General features: G+C 44.9%; 1 protein-coding gene and 1 long non-coding RNA gene across 2 annotated transcripts; both read left to right on the top strand.

The window, feature by feature from the left end:
• The first annotated feature begins 3,581 nt into the window (after window positions 1–3,581).
• Window positions 3,582–12,918, top strand: LOC142446745 (uncharacterized). The gene is made up of 3 exons (XR_012784046.1): window positions 3,582–3,968; window positions 4,257–4,422; window positions 12,458–12,918. It is a non-coding gene; the product is annotated as an uncharacterized LOC142446745 (long non-coding RNA).
• Window positions 4,440–6,489, top strand: OR52W1 (olfactory receptor family 52 subfamily W member 1). The gene has a single exon (XM_075548487.1). It carries the CDS (start codon window positions 4,627–4,629, stop codon window positions 5,587–5,589), a length of 963 nt encoding a protein of 320 aa, XP_075404602.1. The 5' UTR covers window positions 4,440–4,626; the 3' UTR covers window positions 5,590–6,489.
• Window positions 12,919–13,489: the final 571 nt, after the last annotated feature.

Below are 13,489 nucleotides of genomic sequence, written 5' to 3'. Positions count from 1 at the left end.
AGAACAAAAGAAAACAAACAAACAAAAATAAAACAACAATGACAAAAAAAGAAAAACCTATAAATCGTTCACACCAGAATTTGGAGAACATCTCCAGAAGAGATTTGCTGCATTGAACACAAATGACAGAACACCTGATGAGCTGTGGGAGGACAACAATAACATCAATCATGAAGAAAGCAAAAAGCCATGAAAAGACAGAAACAAGTATCAAATTGGATGTCTGAAGCGTCTCTGAAACTTGCTCTTAATCATAGGGTAGCTAAAGCAGATGGAAGAAATGATGACATCAAAGAGCTGAACAGAAAATTTCAAAGGGAAGCTCGAGAAGACAAAGTAAAACATTACAATGATATTTGAAAAGATCTGGAATACATTCAGCATATCATAAACGCAAAGAACTAAAGTAAAAAATGCAAGCCTCCAGTTACCTAAATTGAAAGATGCTATGGGAGAAATATTGAAGGATGCAGGAAGTAGCAAAAGAAGACGGATAGAGTACACAAAGTCACTGGACCAAAAAGAACTCACACACATTCCGTCGCTCAAGAGGTAGCATATGAGCAAGAACCAATGGTACTCAACGAAGTTCATGCTGCACTGAAAGCATTATCCGAAAACAAGGGTCCAGAAATGGATAGAATGCCAATTGGAATGTTCTAACATGCTGATGAAGCACTCACTCATCTCCTTCAGGAGGCTAGAGGTCTAACGTCAGTATCTCTGGGTTGAAATCAAAGGTACTAGTAGGGTCACATTTCACCCAGAAGGTTTCAGAGAAGACTCTATCTCTTGTCTGCTGACGTCTGAGATTCTAACCATCAAGGTGGGTATCTTGCAACATCTCTCTGCTTCATCCTTGCATCGCTTTCTCTTCCTCTTAGTCATCTTGATCATCAGGATAATCTTCCTACCTCAAGATCCATAAAATAATCATACCCACAAAGACCCTGTTTTCAAGTAAAGTAACATTTACAGGTCCCAGGGATTAAGACCAGACATTTTTGGGAGGCCATTTTTCAGTCTACCATACCAGCTATCCTAGACAACTCCCTGTTGTTATTAACACCGAGGCAGTCCCTACTCATGGCAAACCCATGTACAACAGACCAAAACACTTGGCACCATCTTTACGATCTTTCCTTTGCTTGAATCCATTGCGGCAGCCATTGTGTCAACACATCTCATCCCAAGTTTTTCTCTTTTTTGCCAACCCTCTACCAAGTATCATGTCCTTCTCCCGGAACCTTTCCTCCTGATAGCATGTCCAAATTGAGTGAGACAAAGTCTCACCATCCTTGTTTTGAGGAGTAGTCCAGCTATAGTTTCTCTGGGACGTGTTTATTTTCACTTCTGGCAGTTCAGAGTATACTCAATATTCTTCACCAACACCATAATTCAAAGACATCAGTTCTCTTCTCTTCCTCCTTCATTGTTCAGCTTTCACGACCATATGGGGCAACTGAATACACCGTAGATTGAGTCAAGCCCTAAACTCCTACTCACTAAATATCGAAAAGTGTAGTGTAGCTAAAAGCTAGACGGTACTCTAATTCTACCATTTAAAATCTGTGGACATTGAGCAAGACACTCAATCTCTCTCTCCCTTCGTTTATTCAATTGTACAATTGGAGGAATTCATTGTACGCATTTCAAACGCTTACTGTGAAGAGAGGAAGCTCCGTGGAAACATGAGAGTACTCTTCAGGGATTGACTTGACACTGTCACGAAGAGTGGGAGCTTCCTTTCTGTTTGCTACAACTCTACCTGGCACTGACGAGGAGTAAAGCAATCACCTTCATAGTAGTCTGACAACTGCTTACATCACCTGTGTCCACTGGACTGTGAGCTTCTTGAGGGCAGGGTCTTCTGATTGCCAGGATGGCCTGCCACTTGGCCCAGAATCAAGCACAAAAGTGATTCACTGCAAATTGGTCCCAATACAATTGATAGACTAGGGACCTGAGCATATTGTGAATTTTGTTTTCTTATGTAAGCCTCCCTCCATAAGAAAGACTAAGTGGACACAGAGAACCGCACCCAACTGAAACCAAGTGATGAAAGACTAACCAGTATGCACACGGGCACACTCCTTACACATCTGCCCACCCCGTCAGTCCACTGTGTGTGCTCCGCGCCGTGCCCAACCGCAGCTAGCTTTACGGCTTTTCCGCCTGGGCTCAGATGGGCCGGCGTCCACTATTTCACAGTAACTTATAACTCATAAACTGCAAACCTTCCATAAGGAAACTTCAAGCCTTTTCAAAGTAATGCTTTCTAAACTGTTACTTACCCATTCCCCTTCTCTCCTATTCCAGGTAATCACTAATAAATTTGATCTCTATATATTTGCCTGAATAGGCAAATTAATTATTTCATATAAATGATATCATTCCGGATCTGTCCCCTTGTGGTTGATTTGCTTCAACTCCACATAATGTCTTTAAGCTCCATTCATATTGTAACACATGTCAAGACTCTCTTATCGGTTGGAGAGTATCCCACTGTATGTATTGCCTCCGTTTGTTTATACATTCATCTGCTGATGCATATTTGGCTTGTCTCCACGTTTGGCTGTTGTGAACAGTGCTACGATGAACATCGGTGTCTATGTGGGTTTGTGTCTACATTTTCCAGTCCCTTCAATACATACACACCTACAGTGGACTTGCTGGGTCATATGGTGGTTCTATGCTTAGGTTTGTCAGCAACCACCAATCTATCTTCTACAGCAATTGCAGTGTTCGGTTCTGAATTTCCACCAGCAGTAGACAATCACTCCCATTTCTCTGGGTCCTTTCCAACTTTTCTTGCTTTCCTTGTTTTTTTTATACATATCTGAGGGGAGGTAAAATAGTACTTCATTTGTGGTTTTGATTTACATCTCTCTGATGACTGATGGACTGATGAAGTTTTCCTTGTAGTGCTCCTCGCTCCATGGTCCCTATAAGCTCAGTGGGTTTTGCTGTGTGACTTTGCTTAGGGTGCTTTATAGGATGTGCCTCACTATAGACATTTAGACCTTGGTGGATGGTGAAGAATTCTCTCTGGTTTCTGTGAATATCTAAAGCTCCTGTAGTGATGGAAACCTCTGTTAGTTAGCAGAATCTCTCTTTGGACCAACAATTAAAAGTGATAAATATCTTTTCCAACCCAACTACATGTCAGACATTGTGACGAACAGTGGCAATATTGTGGTTAATGGGAAACAATGCCTGGGATTCATTCAGTCTAGAGGAGAGGGAGACAAGTAATTATAGTAGACTGAGACAGATACTTTGGAAGACCGAAGCATGGTCTCTTCCCTCCCAGACTTCAGGGAGTCAGCAAAAACCTCCCAGAGGAAGTATCTTCTTTCCTAGATTATTCCCCTTCCACCTAGATTTTTCCTCTTCGACTCTTTCTTTGCCTTCTCTCATCTCTGATTCCTTACTCAGTTTGCTGAGCCAGTGAGCCCATTAGCAATGAACAACTAGACGGAGCAGGGAAGAGTTAATGTGGTGCAGGTGGGCGGGGAAGGGTTCTGAAGGAAGCCAGTAGAAAGCCATATAAGGGTTCCCAAAGGCAGTAGTCATGAAAAGATTTCAAGTCACGGTGCTTAGACTAGTCCCCAGTCAAGCCTGTTGCAATACTTTCTTTCTCGGTCATTTCTCCATGTAATGCGTGTTAGGTTCTTGGCATGAGCTAGATTCTGAGAGGAGTCCGTTCTACGTGGTCTCCCTCCGCCAGCATCAGAGGTGCTTCCTCCGGCTGCTTTTTCTTCCCTTTCTCTAACTCCTGCCCTGCCGACAGCAGGAATGAAACTGCTCTACTGAGGACTTCCTTCTGAATCATGCAGAAGGAACAAAGACAACGAAGGGAAGTTCTTTCCTGGCTATCATCGGTCTCTTTCTCTGCTACCATCAAGCCTCAACTGCAACTCTCCGGCTGGTGTCCAAGAGCATTCTCTCCTCAAGTTCAGAAAAATGTGAGCACACTTAAAAATTCTACTGCTTTCTCCTGACAGACAGAGGGAAGTACAGCTTCCCTCCAAATCCTGTCTCCCTTTCTCGCTTGTTTCTGCTGCTGCGTTGTACTTCTTCCCTCTTGGAGGGCTGGTTCCCAGAATGTTACAGGTGGGACTGTCTCACGGCTATAGTAGAGCTGGCGAAGCTGCAGCCCAGAGAAATAAACGACCTTCCACCGGATGCGCGGTCACAGACAGGACAGGCAGAGCTCTGATCCCTACCTAGCACTGACTCTCCCCCATCTACAGAGACGGCAACTAACTCGACTTGAAGTCTAAGGAGACACTCTTCTCAACTCCAACCTCGCCTGACTTCCTAGTTGTACCAGCGGCCACTGAGGCAGACAGCGCCGTCCCTCCTCCACGCTACCAGCATCCTTCTATTTCTCTCCCTACAACATTCATGGGATTTCAGGTACAAAGGATTTTCCCATCCCAGCCTGACTTGTGACTTTGATTATGCACTCCTAACCTCCAACGAAAAGTCCAGAACCCTTTGATCCTAACCCTAAGCTACCCATGGGTATCACAGTGGCACCCCCAAGCTCTAACCCTTGTCCTTCCCCTTAACAAGGCATGCCCCCATAAGCTCTAAAACTTTACACTCCACTCCCACCAGATGGAAGAAGCTCCTCACTCCAACTCCACCTGCCTACGCCCAACCTTCTTCCTACTGACTGGTATTCCAGGGCTGGGGGGTGCCCAGGCCTGGCTGCTCTTAGTATTTGGGCCTATGTATCTTCTGGCTCTGCTGGGCAATGGAACATTGTTGGCAGTAGTGCGGACAGATACCACCCTGCACCAGCCCATGTTCCTGCTCCTGGCTACATTGGCATCCACAGACCTGGGCTTAGCCACATCTATAGCCCCGGGGCTGCTGGCGGTGCTGTGTCTTGGGCCACAGCCTGTACCATATGCTGCATGCCTGACCCAGATGTTCTTTGTCCATGCAATGACTGCCATGGAGTCCGGGGTACTACTGGCTATGGCCTGTGATCGTGCCGTGGCGGTAGGGCGTCCATTGCACTATCCTGTCCTAGTCACCAAAGCTCGTGTGGGCTATGTCGTCTTGGCACTGGCCATGAAAGCTGTGGCTATCGTTGTACCCTTTCCTCTGCTGGTAGCACGATTTGGGCACTTCCGAGCCAAGAGTATAGGCCATTCCTACTGTGAACACATGGCGGTAGTGGAACTGGTGGTGGGTAACACACGGGCTAACAACTTGTATGGACTGGCACTCTCGCTGGCTGTATCAGGGTTGGATATCCTGGGCATCACTAGCTCCTATGGGCTCATTGCCCATGCTGTATTGCGGCTGCCTACCCGGGAGGCTCGTGCCAAGGCCTTTGGTACATGTAGTTCCCACATCTGTGTCATTCTGGCCTTCTATGTGCCTGGTCTCTTCTCCTACCTGACGCACCGCTTTGGTCGTCACACTGTCCCCAAGCCCGTGCACATCCTTCTTTCCAACATCTACTTGCTGCTGCCACCTGCCCTCAATCCTCTCATCTATGGGGTCCGCACCAAGCAGATCCGGGACCGGCTCTTGGAATTCTTTAGATCCAAAAAAAGTCCGTTCTAATGGGAAGTGTGGTATGGGTTGAGCTGTATACCCCCAAAATGCCTTAAGTCTAAACACTATGCCCGTGATTATAACTCCACTTGGGAATGCGTTGTCTTTGTTAGAGAGATGCGGTGGGATTGATGCATGGCCTATCACGATTCAATCTCCTGTCAGGGTGTAAACAAGATTAAACAACTGAGCAGAGTGGAAAAAGGGCAAGAGACTTCAAACCACATGAAGACTGCCCATGAGCAAAAGCTCCAGAGACCGGGACCTTCCTCCAGAGCTGAGAAAGCACGTGTCCCTCTAGAGCAGTGGTTCTCCGCCTTCCTCAGGCCGCGGCCCTTTCATGCAGTTCCTCGTGTGATGGGGACCCCCAACCATACAATTATTTTTGTTGCTACTTCACTGTTATTTTGCTACTGTTATGAATCGGACAACCCCTGTGAAAGGGTCGTTCAATCCCCAAAGGGGTCGCGACCACAGGTTGAAAACCACCACTCTAGAGCCAGTACCCTGAATTCAAGTCTTCTGACCTCGTAATCTGTGAGAAATCAACTGCCCTTTGCTAAAACCACCCCCTGTGGCAATTCTGACCCAGCAGCCCTCACTCCAAAGCAAGCTCGCTGCCGTTGGGCCCACCCTGACTCATGGCGACCGGCTGTGGGGATCTGAGGCTGCAACTAGTTATGGGAGTGGACAGCCAGGCTTCCTCCAGCGAAGCTGTTGGTGGTTTCAAACTGCCGACCATGCAGATTGGAGCCCGATGCATAACCACTCCACCGCCAGGGATCCCATAGCAGCACTAGCTAAATCAATCACAGAGGAAACCAGGAAGCCTGGAAGTGACGGTGGAGGGTCATTTTGAGGAGAGGCCGGGACCTTGGTGTATGGATTAAGCTATGCTTTGTCCCACTATTTGTGTGTAACTGAAAAACACGCAAAAGCTATTTGCTGTGGAACCCCAGCTATGTGCATCGCTCTATCCTACTTGGGAGGAAGCAGGGGGCTCCACGTCACCATGAAGGAAGAATAAGATCAGAAAACGCACGGGGGGAGGGGGGGGTCACAGTCGCCAAGGTTTAATGTAAAGAACACTTCTCCCTTTTTACCTAATGTGCCTATGTTTTCACTCCGCTGCTCCTCTGCAGATCCAAGTTGAAGAGACTGAGATGGGTGGCAGAGTGAGGCGGGTGCTTGGGTACTCGTCTGGGATCACACCATTCTATTCCTGGAGTCAGACACTGTTTTCAGTGTATCCCCAGGGAAGAAGCAATCCAGGCTATTCCCTACCTTCTGACAATCTAGATAATGTGCCCTGGGGTCCCAATACTGGTCTAAGGTGTTTCCAGTTCAGAGAATCCTCTTGGTCTCATGTGTAATCACTGGTCCCTGGCCCCTAAAGCCCTAATAGCTAGGACCTCTCTCCCTAGAAATATAGCTCCAAGGATGGTCAAAATGCAATATCCCACATCTTTGAAACATGTCACCTGCTTGTCCAAAGCCCAAATTCACTATGGTCTTTTGCCATTCTCCATTTTCCAATCTCCAAAGAAAAACCCCATTAATATATATTATTTGCCCTAGTCAGTATCACTAGAAGTACATGATATTAGTGCAGGAGGATGAAATAGGGGCATTTCACACTGATGCTGCCGCCAGGGATTATTTGAAGATGTTAAACAGAAGTCGTCATGGTGTTATCCAGCAGGGAATTCATTTTACGATAAGGTTCAGACTAGAAAGGATGTCGTACTACAAAAGGTCTTTCACATCCGTCTGGAGGTTCAGAATGAGTTTAATCTAAGACAGAAGACGGGGAGTAATGTTACGAGGGTAGAGAAAGTTCCAGGTTGCACATTCAAACCCAAGCTCTCCAGGAAGCCTATCATGACCACAGGCTTGGACTTTGTCAAGAAGACTTGAAGCCAGGAGCCAGAGAGCTGGTTCGGCTCCAGAGAGCTGACCCAAGCGTGATGGTATCAAACAAAAGAGGAGATCGGATGCCATCCCCATGGGGTCTCACCAAGAATTCATTAGCAAGGAACTGCAGAGAGGACCCAGTTGTTCTCAGCAATTTCCAAAGTGTCGTTACACTAAAGCTAAGTGAATGAAGTGTACATCTAGTTTCTGGGGGAAGTGTGGTTTCACTTATTCTCAGGGCTAATTTTTATTTTCAGGAAGTACCAAGTTTTAAAGTCTGTCAGGCAATGATACGTACAGACATAATTTGTGTCTTGAGTCTTTATAATGTACATAAGCTTCTCCTAGTGGTTGCCCTTTAATAAAACTATCCTGAGAAAATAATTCAAGGTGTGAACACACATGTATATAGGACAATGTTTATCTTAATGTTATTAGAAAAAAAGTGTGTATGTGTGACAATCACTCACACACACACACCACCACCACTTTTTACCTCTGCATTGTAGTTCTCTATCTTTCTCTCTCTCACACTGCCATTGAGTAGATTCTGACTCATAGTGACCCTATAGGGTAGGGTAGAACTGCCCCTGTTGGTTTCCAAGACTCTAACTCTTTACAGGAATAGAAAGTTTTAGATAAATTGGTCATTTTGAATTGCTCACCTTGCAGTTAGCAACCCAATGCTTAATTACTATGCCATCAGCATATGGGCGGTACCCACCCCCCCAAAATGGGATTTTTTTCCTAAGCTATGTATTTAAAAGTTTTTTACAAAACCTCATCACATTCTAAGTATTCTCCATTACCCTTAATACATTTGTCAAATCTGTGATTCCATTCTTGGAAACATTTTTCAAACATCCGTTTGGATGGCTGGCAGCACCTCCCTCATTTTTTTTTCTTCACCTCTTCTAAGTCATTAAATCACTGTCCTTTTATGTTCCTCTGCATTCATGGAACCAAAAAGAAGTTGCATAGTGTGAGTAAGACTCATGGAGCAAGAAAGGCATGCTGTGTTTTTGCCAAAAAACGGCACATTGAGATGGCTGCATGAGCAGGTGCATTGTCGTGATGTAAAGCGAGTCCCCTGTCTGCCACAACTCCAGTCTTTTATATCACATGGTGTTACGCAATCTTTTCAGAACCTTTAAATAGAAAGCTTGATTAACAGGCTGACCTGGTGGAATGTCCATTTGGGAAGTTGACAAATGTCCAGCAGGAGGTTTGTCATCAATCGACAGTTCACCTTTTTTGAAATGAGAAAACCACGTGTATACTTGAGTTTTTCCCATAATACTGTCCTTGTAAAGCTATGCTCAACATCACAATGGTTTCTGCAACAGTTTTCCCAAGGAGGAAACAAAATTTCATAGCCACACACTGTGCTCTTAGATTGACTATCACAAAAAAAAAAATTAGAGCAAAACTGCTTTTACGAAAAAATTCACAGTGACCAGAGCGAACCTTCCCAGGTGACGCCACTGGGTGCACTCAGAGCAAGTTGCTCAGTGCTTGCCTAGCAGGAAAAATGCGTACTACGAAAGCTCTGCTTTACCCGGCACAGTTTCAATGTTTTGGGGGTGCCCCCTTATATGCTCATAAACAGTAAGTTATGTCACTCTCCCAACACAAGAAGCCACTCTCCTAAAGCACCACACACCTCTTCCAAGGTAGCTGGTTCAAAATCTGGACACTGTCCATTGTAAGGACATATTCCTTCAAACCAAAAATCCACCATCTTGGACATGTGTATCTTGTTCTGAATTGAGATTATATACATACTTCCACACTGCGTTCAGCAGGCTTTACCAGATCTCACTCACTCCTAGCAACATGAGAATTATAAATCCACATCCCTTACCTGCAATTCCACATTTTAAAACCTGTGAAGAAGTAAACCATCATAGTATGATGGCATGAACCATCATACTATTTATAAAACCAATTAAATCCACAGCCATCAAGTCAATTCCAATTCATAGCAGCCCAGTGGCAGACCTGCTCTCTAGGGTTTCCAAGGCTGTAAATCTTTACAGAAGTAGACTGACTTATCTTTCTCCTGGGAATGGCTGGTGGATCCAGAGGAGCACCTTTCAGTTGGCATTCCATCCCACCAGGGCTCCTCATCTGATCACTAATCTTTATTAATCTCACTTAATGTAATTATTCATAATTTATAGACAAAAATATGTTTGATTACAGAGCACTCCCCAGATACCTACTGTGGCATTTCTTAATATTTAAGATATGCACGATATCCTCATTTTAAAATCTGAAAAATTCTGAATTCCAAAACATATCTCTCTCCAAATTCAGGATTTGTAAGTTTATCCCTGAAGGCTGAGAAAAATAGAGACTGTTAGGCCTCTTTATAAGTCCCAAACACCAATTGCTGTACACTATTGTTCCCTGCCCTACAGACTCTTACTCAGAGCCTCATGCTCTCCAGATAAATAGATGCATGTTCCCTTCACGCTCTCCAACATTAACCATCCCAAAGACAAGCTGCAGATGGCCTATTCCTCTTTCCCCAGCGAGATCCCAAAACATGCACACTGGAAACAAGCAGACCTGTGGTTCAACAACTTCATTGAAAACTCACTTATCTTGTTTTTCTTTAGTAATTTTGTTTCAGCCTCAGGTTCTATACGCCAAGGGAAAGATAAATTCACCTAATGTCTGAATAGGGCAGTATGAAATATGGAAAGCTCAGAGAATCATGCACACAATGAGTCAGAGTTGACTCGTTGGCAGTGTAGGGGTGGAGTCTAGCCTGTCAACCAGGTCACAGCCTAATGGTGCCTCCTTGTGGGTGTGACTTCCTCATAAGGAGGGTTCTGGGAACCTCCTCCTCTCTCTCTGCTTCACCTTTCTTCTGTCAACTCACTCGGAGAGCTGCCAGAGACACCGTCATGGGATCCACACAACTCTGCCCCCACCAGCCTGTGGTCTCCCTGCACTCTGCATCATTGCAGGTGGCTGTGTGAGTCTGAAGAGGGATTTATGAACTAGTATTGGACTTATGGACTAGTAACAGACTTATGGACTTGTAGATTGGGCTAGGATGTTGGCTTGAGATACAATTATTTCTTGATATAAAGCTCTCTCTTACACATACATAAGTGTCTCTGAATTTGTTTTTCTAATCAATCTGGCCTAACACAGGCAGTGAGTTGTTTTAAGAGAATTAGAATATTCAAACAGCAAGAAAAGCAGAAAATGTGGGTAGGACTGATCACTGCTTTAGAAGTTCACCAGTGCTTCCTCCTCCTATTTCACCGAGCCCACTATCCTGTACTTACCTCATGGATCTTCTTTTTCATCTAGAACCTCAAAATCTGGGGGTGCATGATTCCCTGATTTTTATCAGTAAATTTCATTGTCTCTGTACCTCTGCATCTGTATCTTTGCACTAAATTGTCCGTTTTGCACCAGTTCTGAGTACAATGTCCTATTATATGTACTGTAAATCTACTTCAATCAGAATTATGTTCTTATGGAAACTTAGTGTTAATATTAATTGAACTTTGTCTCCCCACCCCCCCCAAAAAAGACCTTATTTGGAAGTAGGCTCTTTGAAGATGTTATCAGTTAATTCCACATAGGTTATAATGGAATAGAGTGGGTACTAATCCAATCATAGTGGTGTCCTTCTAAAATAAGAGGAGAGACATAGAGAAAGGAAGAGACAAGAAATCATGTGACATTGTACTTGTAAGTTGAGGAATGCCTGAAACTACCAGGCTGGGAAGTCTCTGAAGAAATCAAATATATAAATATAAGAGACCCTGTTGTAGTAGCTATGTGTTTGGCCTGTGATCCACATGGTCAACAGTTCAAAATCGCCAGCAGCTCCTTGGGAGAAAGACTGGGCTTTCTACTCCTGTAAGCAGTTACAGTCTCAGAAACCCACGAGGGGTCATTATGAGTCAGCATTGGCTAGGTGGCACTATTATACATTCATATCTGTAGAAGTTTGTGGTTATTCTCTAAGGAAATAGATCACACATTTATAGAAGGTGGCAAATGTCGAATCTATGCATACGTCAGGGTCAGGCTGGATTGTCCTCACTCACATGACTGCAAACCAAATGAACTCAACGTCTGCGGAGCAAATGGAATGTTGCTGGCTCACATCCAAAGAAAGAGCTCAGAGGATAACAAGTGAGATGCAGGATCAAGAGAGCGTGGCCAGGATATTCAGATTTAGTAGATGTGGCCCTCAGCACGGAGGAAACTGATTGGCTTTCAATGGTCTACTCTCCATTGATTGACTTTGCAATTGATTGGCTGCTCACATCAGATCACAAACTGTGGTATGCTTGCATTACACTTGACCTTCCACTTCCCACTAAGTTGAAAGTCCATGTATAACTATGAGTCCCAAAAAACTTAGCTACTAATCGTCTATTGCTGACTGGTAGTCTTACAGGTAGCCTAAACAATCAATTAAAATATATTTTGCATGTCATATGTACTATATACTGCATGACATAAAAGCTGTACTTTCATTGTGATATAAAAAGTTAGTTCACAAAAAAATGCAAAGTTTTTCTGTGCCTGCTGACATAGCTGCAGCAATGGCTTCACAAAGCTCCTTTCGTTTGTTATAAAATGGTCCTTACGCTTTGGGCACTTATCTTAAGATGGCAGCCAACGGTAGCTAGACTTCAAGCTATGGCGTATATCAAGGAACTCAGCTTTTTCTTAAAATGCCTTATCTTCCCTCTGCTTCTTGGAAGTATTTCCAGCATCACTCATGACACTTCATATAAGTCTCAAGGCCTTATGAAAGGTTTTCTGTACTGCACGAGTGCCTAGTGTGCATTTCCAGGTGACCTTGGACTGTGCATGCCCAGCTTGGGCTTGTCCCCCCCCCCCCATAGGTGTCTAATGTGTGCCTGATTTCTTTCAAACCCCGCTATTGTGACATGGTCTGCTAACTTTTGTTTCGCTTAAGCATTCGGTGGAGACAACCCGCTTTGTCCTTAATCTCCCGACATGTCAAGTGGAATGCCTGCACGATCCCGGTCTGATGTGGTGAAGGAACACCAGAGGCCACAGAGCCGAGACCACGCGGCAGCGCTGCAGAGTAGCAGGCCACAGATCAATGCAGAGGTTAAGGGACCGTCTGGCTGAGAAACTGAATACCAGAGAAACTCGCTGAGAAGCGGTGCTGAGAAGAGGCACAGCTGTGGACAAAAAGACTAAGTCCTCGTGTTTTCTGATCCTGGCTGTGGTAACCTGCTAACGTCCCTTATAAAGCCCCACAACCGGAGGAGCCGATATTAAGGGCTCAAGTAGAAGGCACATGTTTTGAGAATGATGATGGCAACAAATGTACATATGTGCTTGACACAATGGATGTAAGTATGGATTATGATACGAATTGTACGAGCCCCCAATAAAATGATTTTTTTGAAAGCCTCGTAGCCAGGAGTATAGTGTGTGAGTTCTGGGTAGCCATTTCAACAGGTTATCAAGGCCAGCAGAGAGGGAGAGTGCGGTCGGGGAAATGGGTAGTGGCAGACTAGACTAGAAGAAGCCTAGAGAGTAGTGAGCTAGCTGACCTCCACCTTATGGGAATCCGCCTTGGACAGATAGACATTTGGACTCTCCTCCTTGTGTCGTCAAAGGAGGTCAGATGTGGCCCCCACACCACTGCCACAGTCAGCAAAACAGAGGAAGTCCCCGTGTAGAGACGTGAATGAACACTCCAAAATTGGCCAGGGAGCAGGCACTCGCCTAAGTCTTTCTGCCCACACACTCATGATACCCTCCCCCACAGATGCTTCCTGCTCTGTCCCTCCTGGGGTGAGTTGTGGGGGTCTTAGCATTATGGTGTTCATGACTTCAGCAGGTTTCTCTAGCCCATCTCACTGTCCATATAAAAGGGAACACACACCCCCTCACTCCCACCCTGCATTGGCTCCCTTCAGCAGAAACTTGCCTGTCCAGCATGGCCACCAAGTTGAAAAAGTAGTACTATTCA

Source organism: Tenrec ecaudatus, chromosome 4 (assembly GCF_050624435.1).
Source record: "Tenrec ecaudatus isolate mTenEca1 chromosome 4, mTenEca1.hap1, whole genome shotgun sequence".
Lineage (NCBI taxonomy): Eukaryota > Metazoa > Chordata > Mammalia > Afrosoricida > Tenrecidae > Tenrec > Tenrec ecaudatus.
Note: the sequence above shows the minus strand (reverse complement) of the source record. Positions and strands in the feature narration are given on the sequence as shown.

Bases quoted from the DNA above. Each gene is read 5' to 3' on its own strand.
- OR52W1 (XM_075548487.1), top strand. From the start codon at position 4,627: ATGGAAGAAGCTCCTCACTCCAACTCCACCTGCCTACGCCCAACCTTC.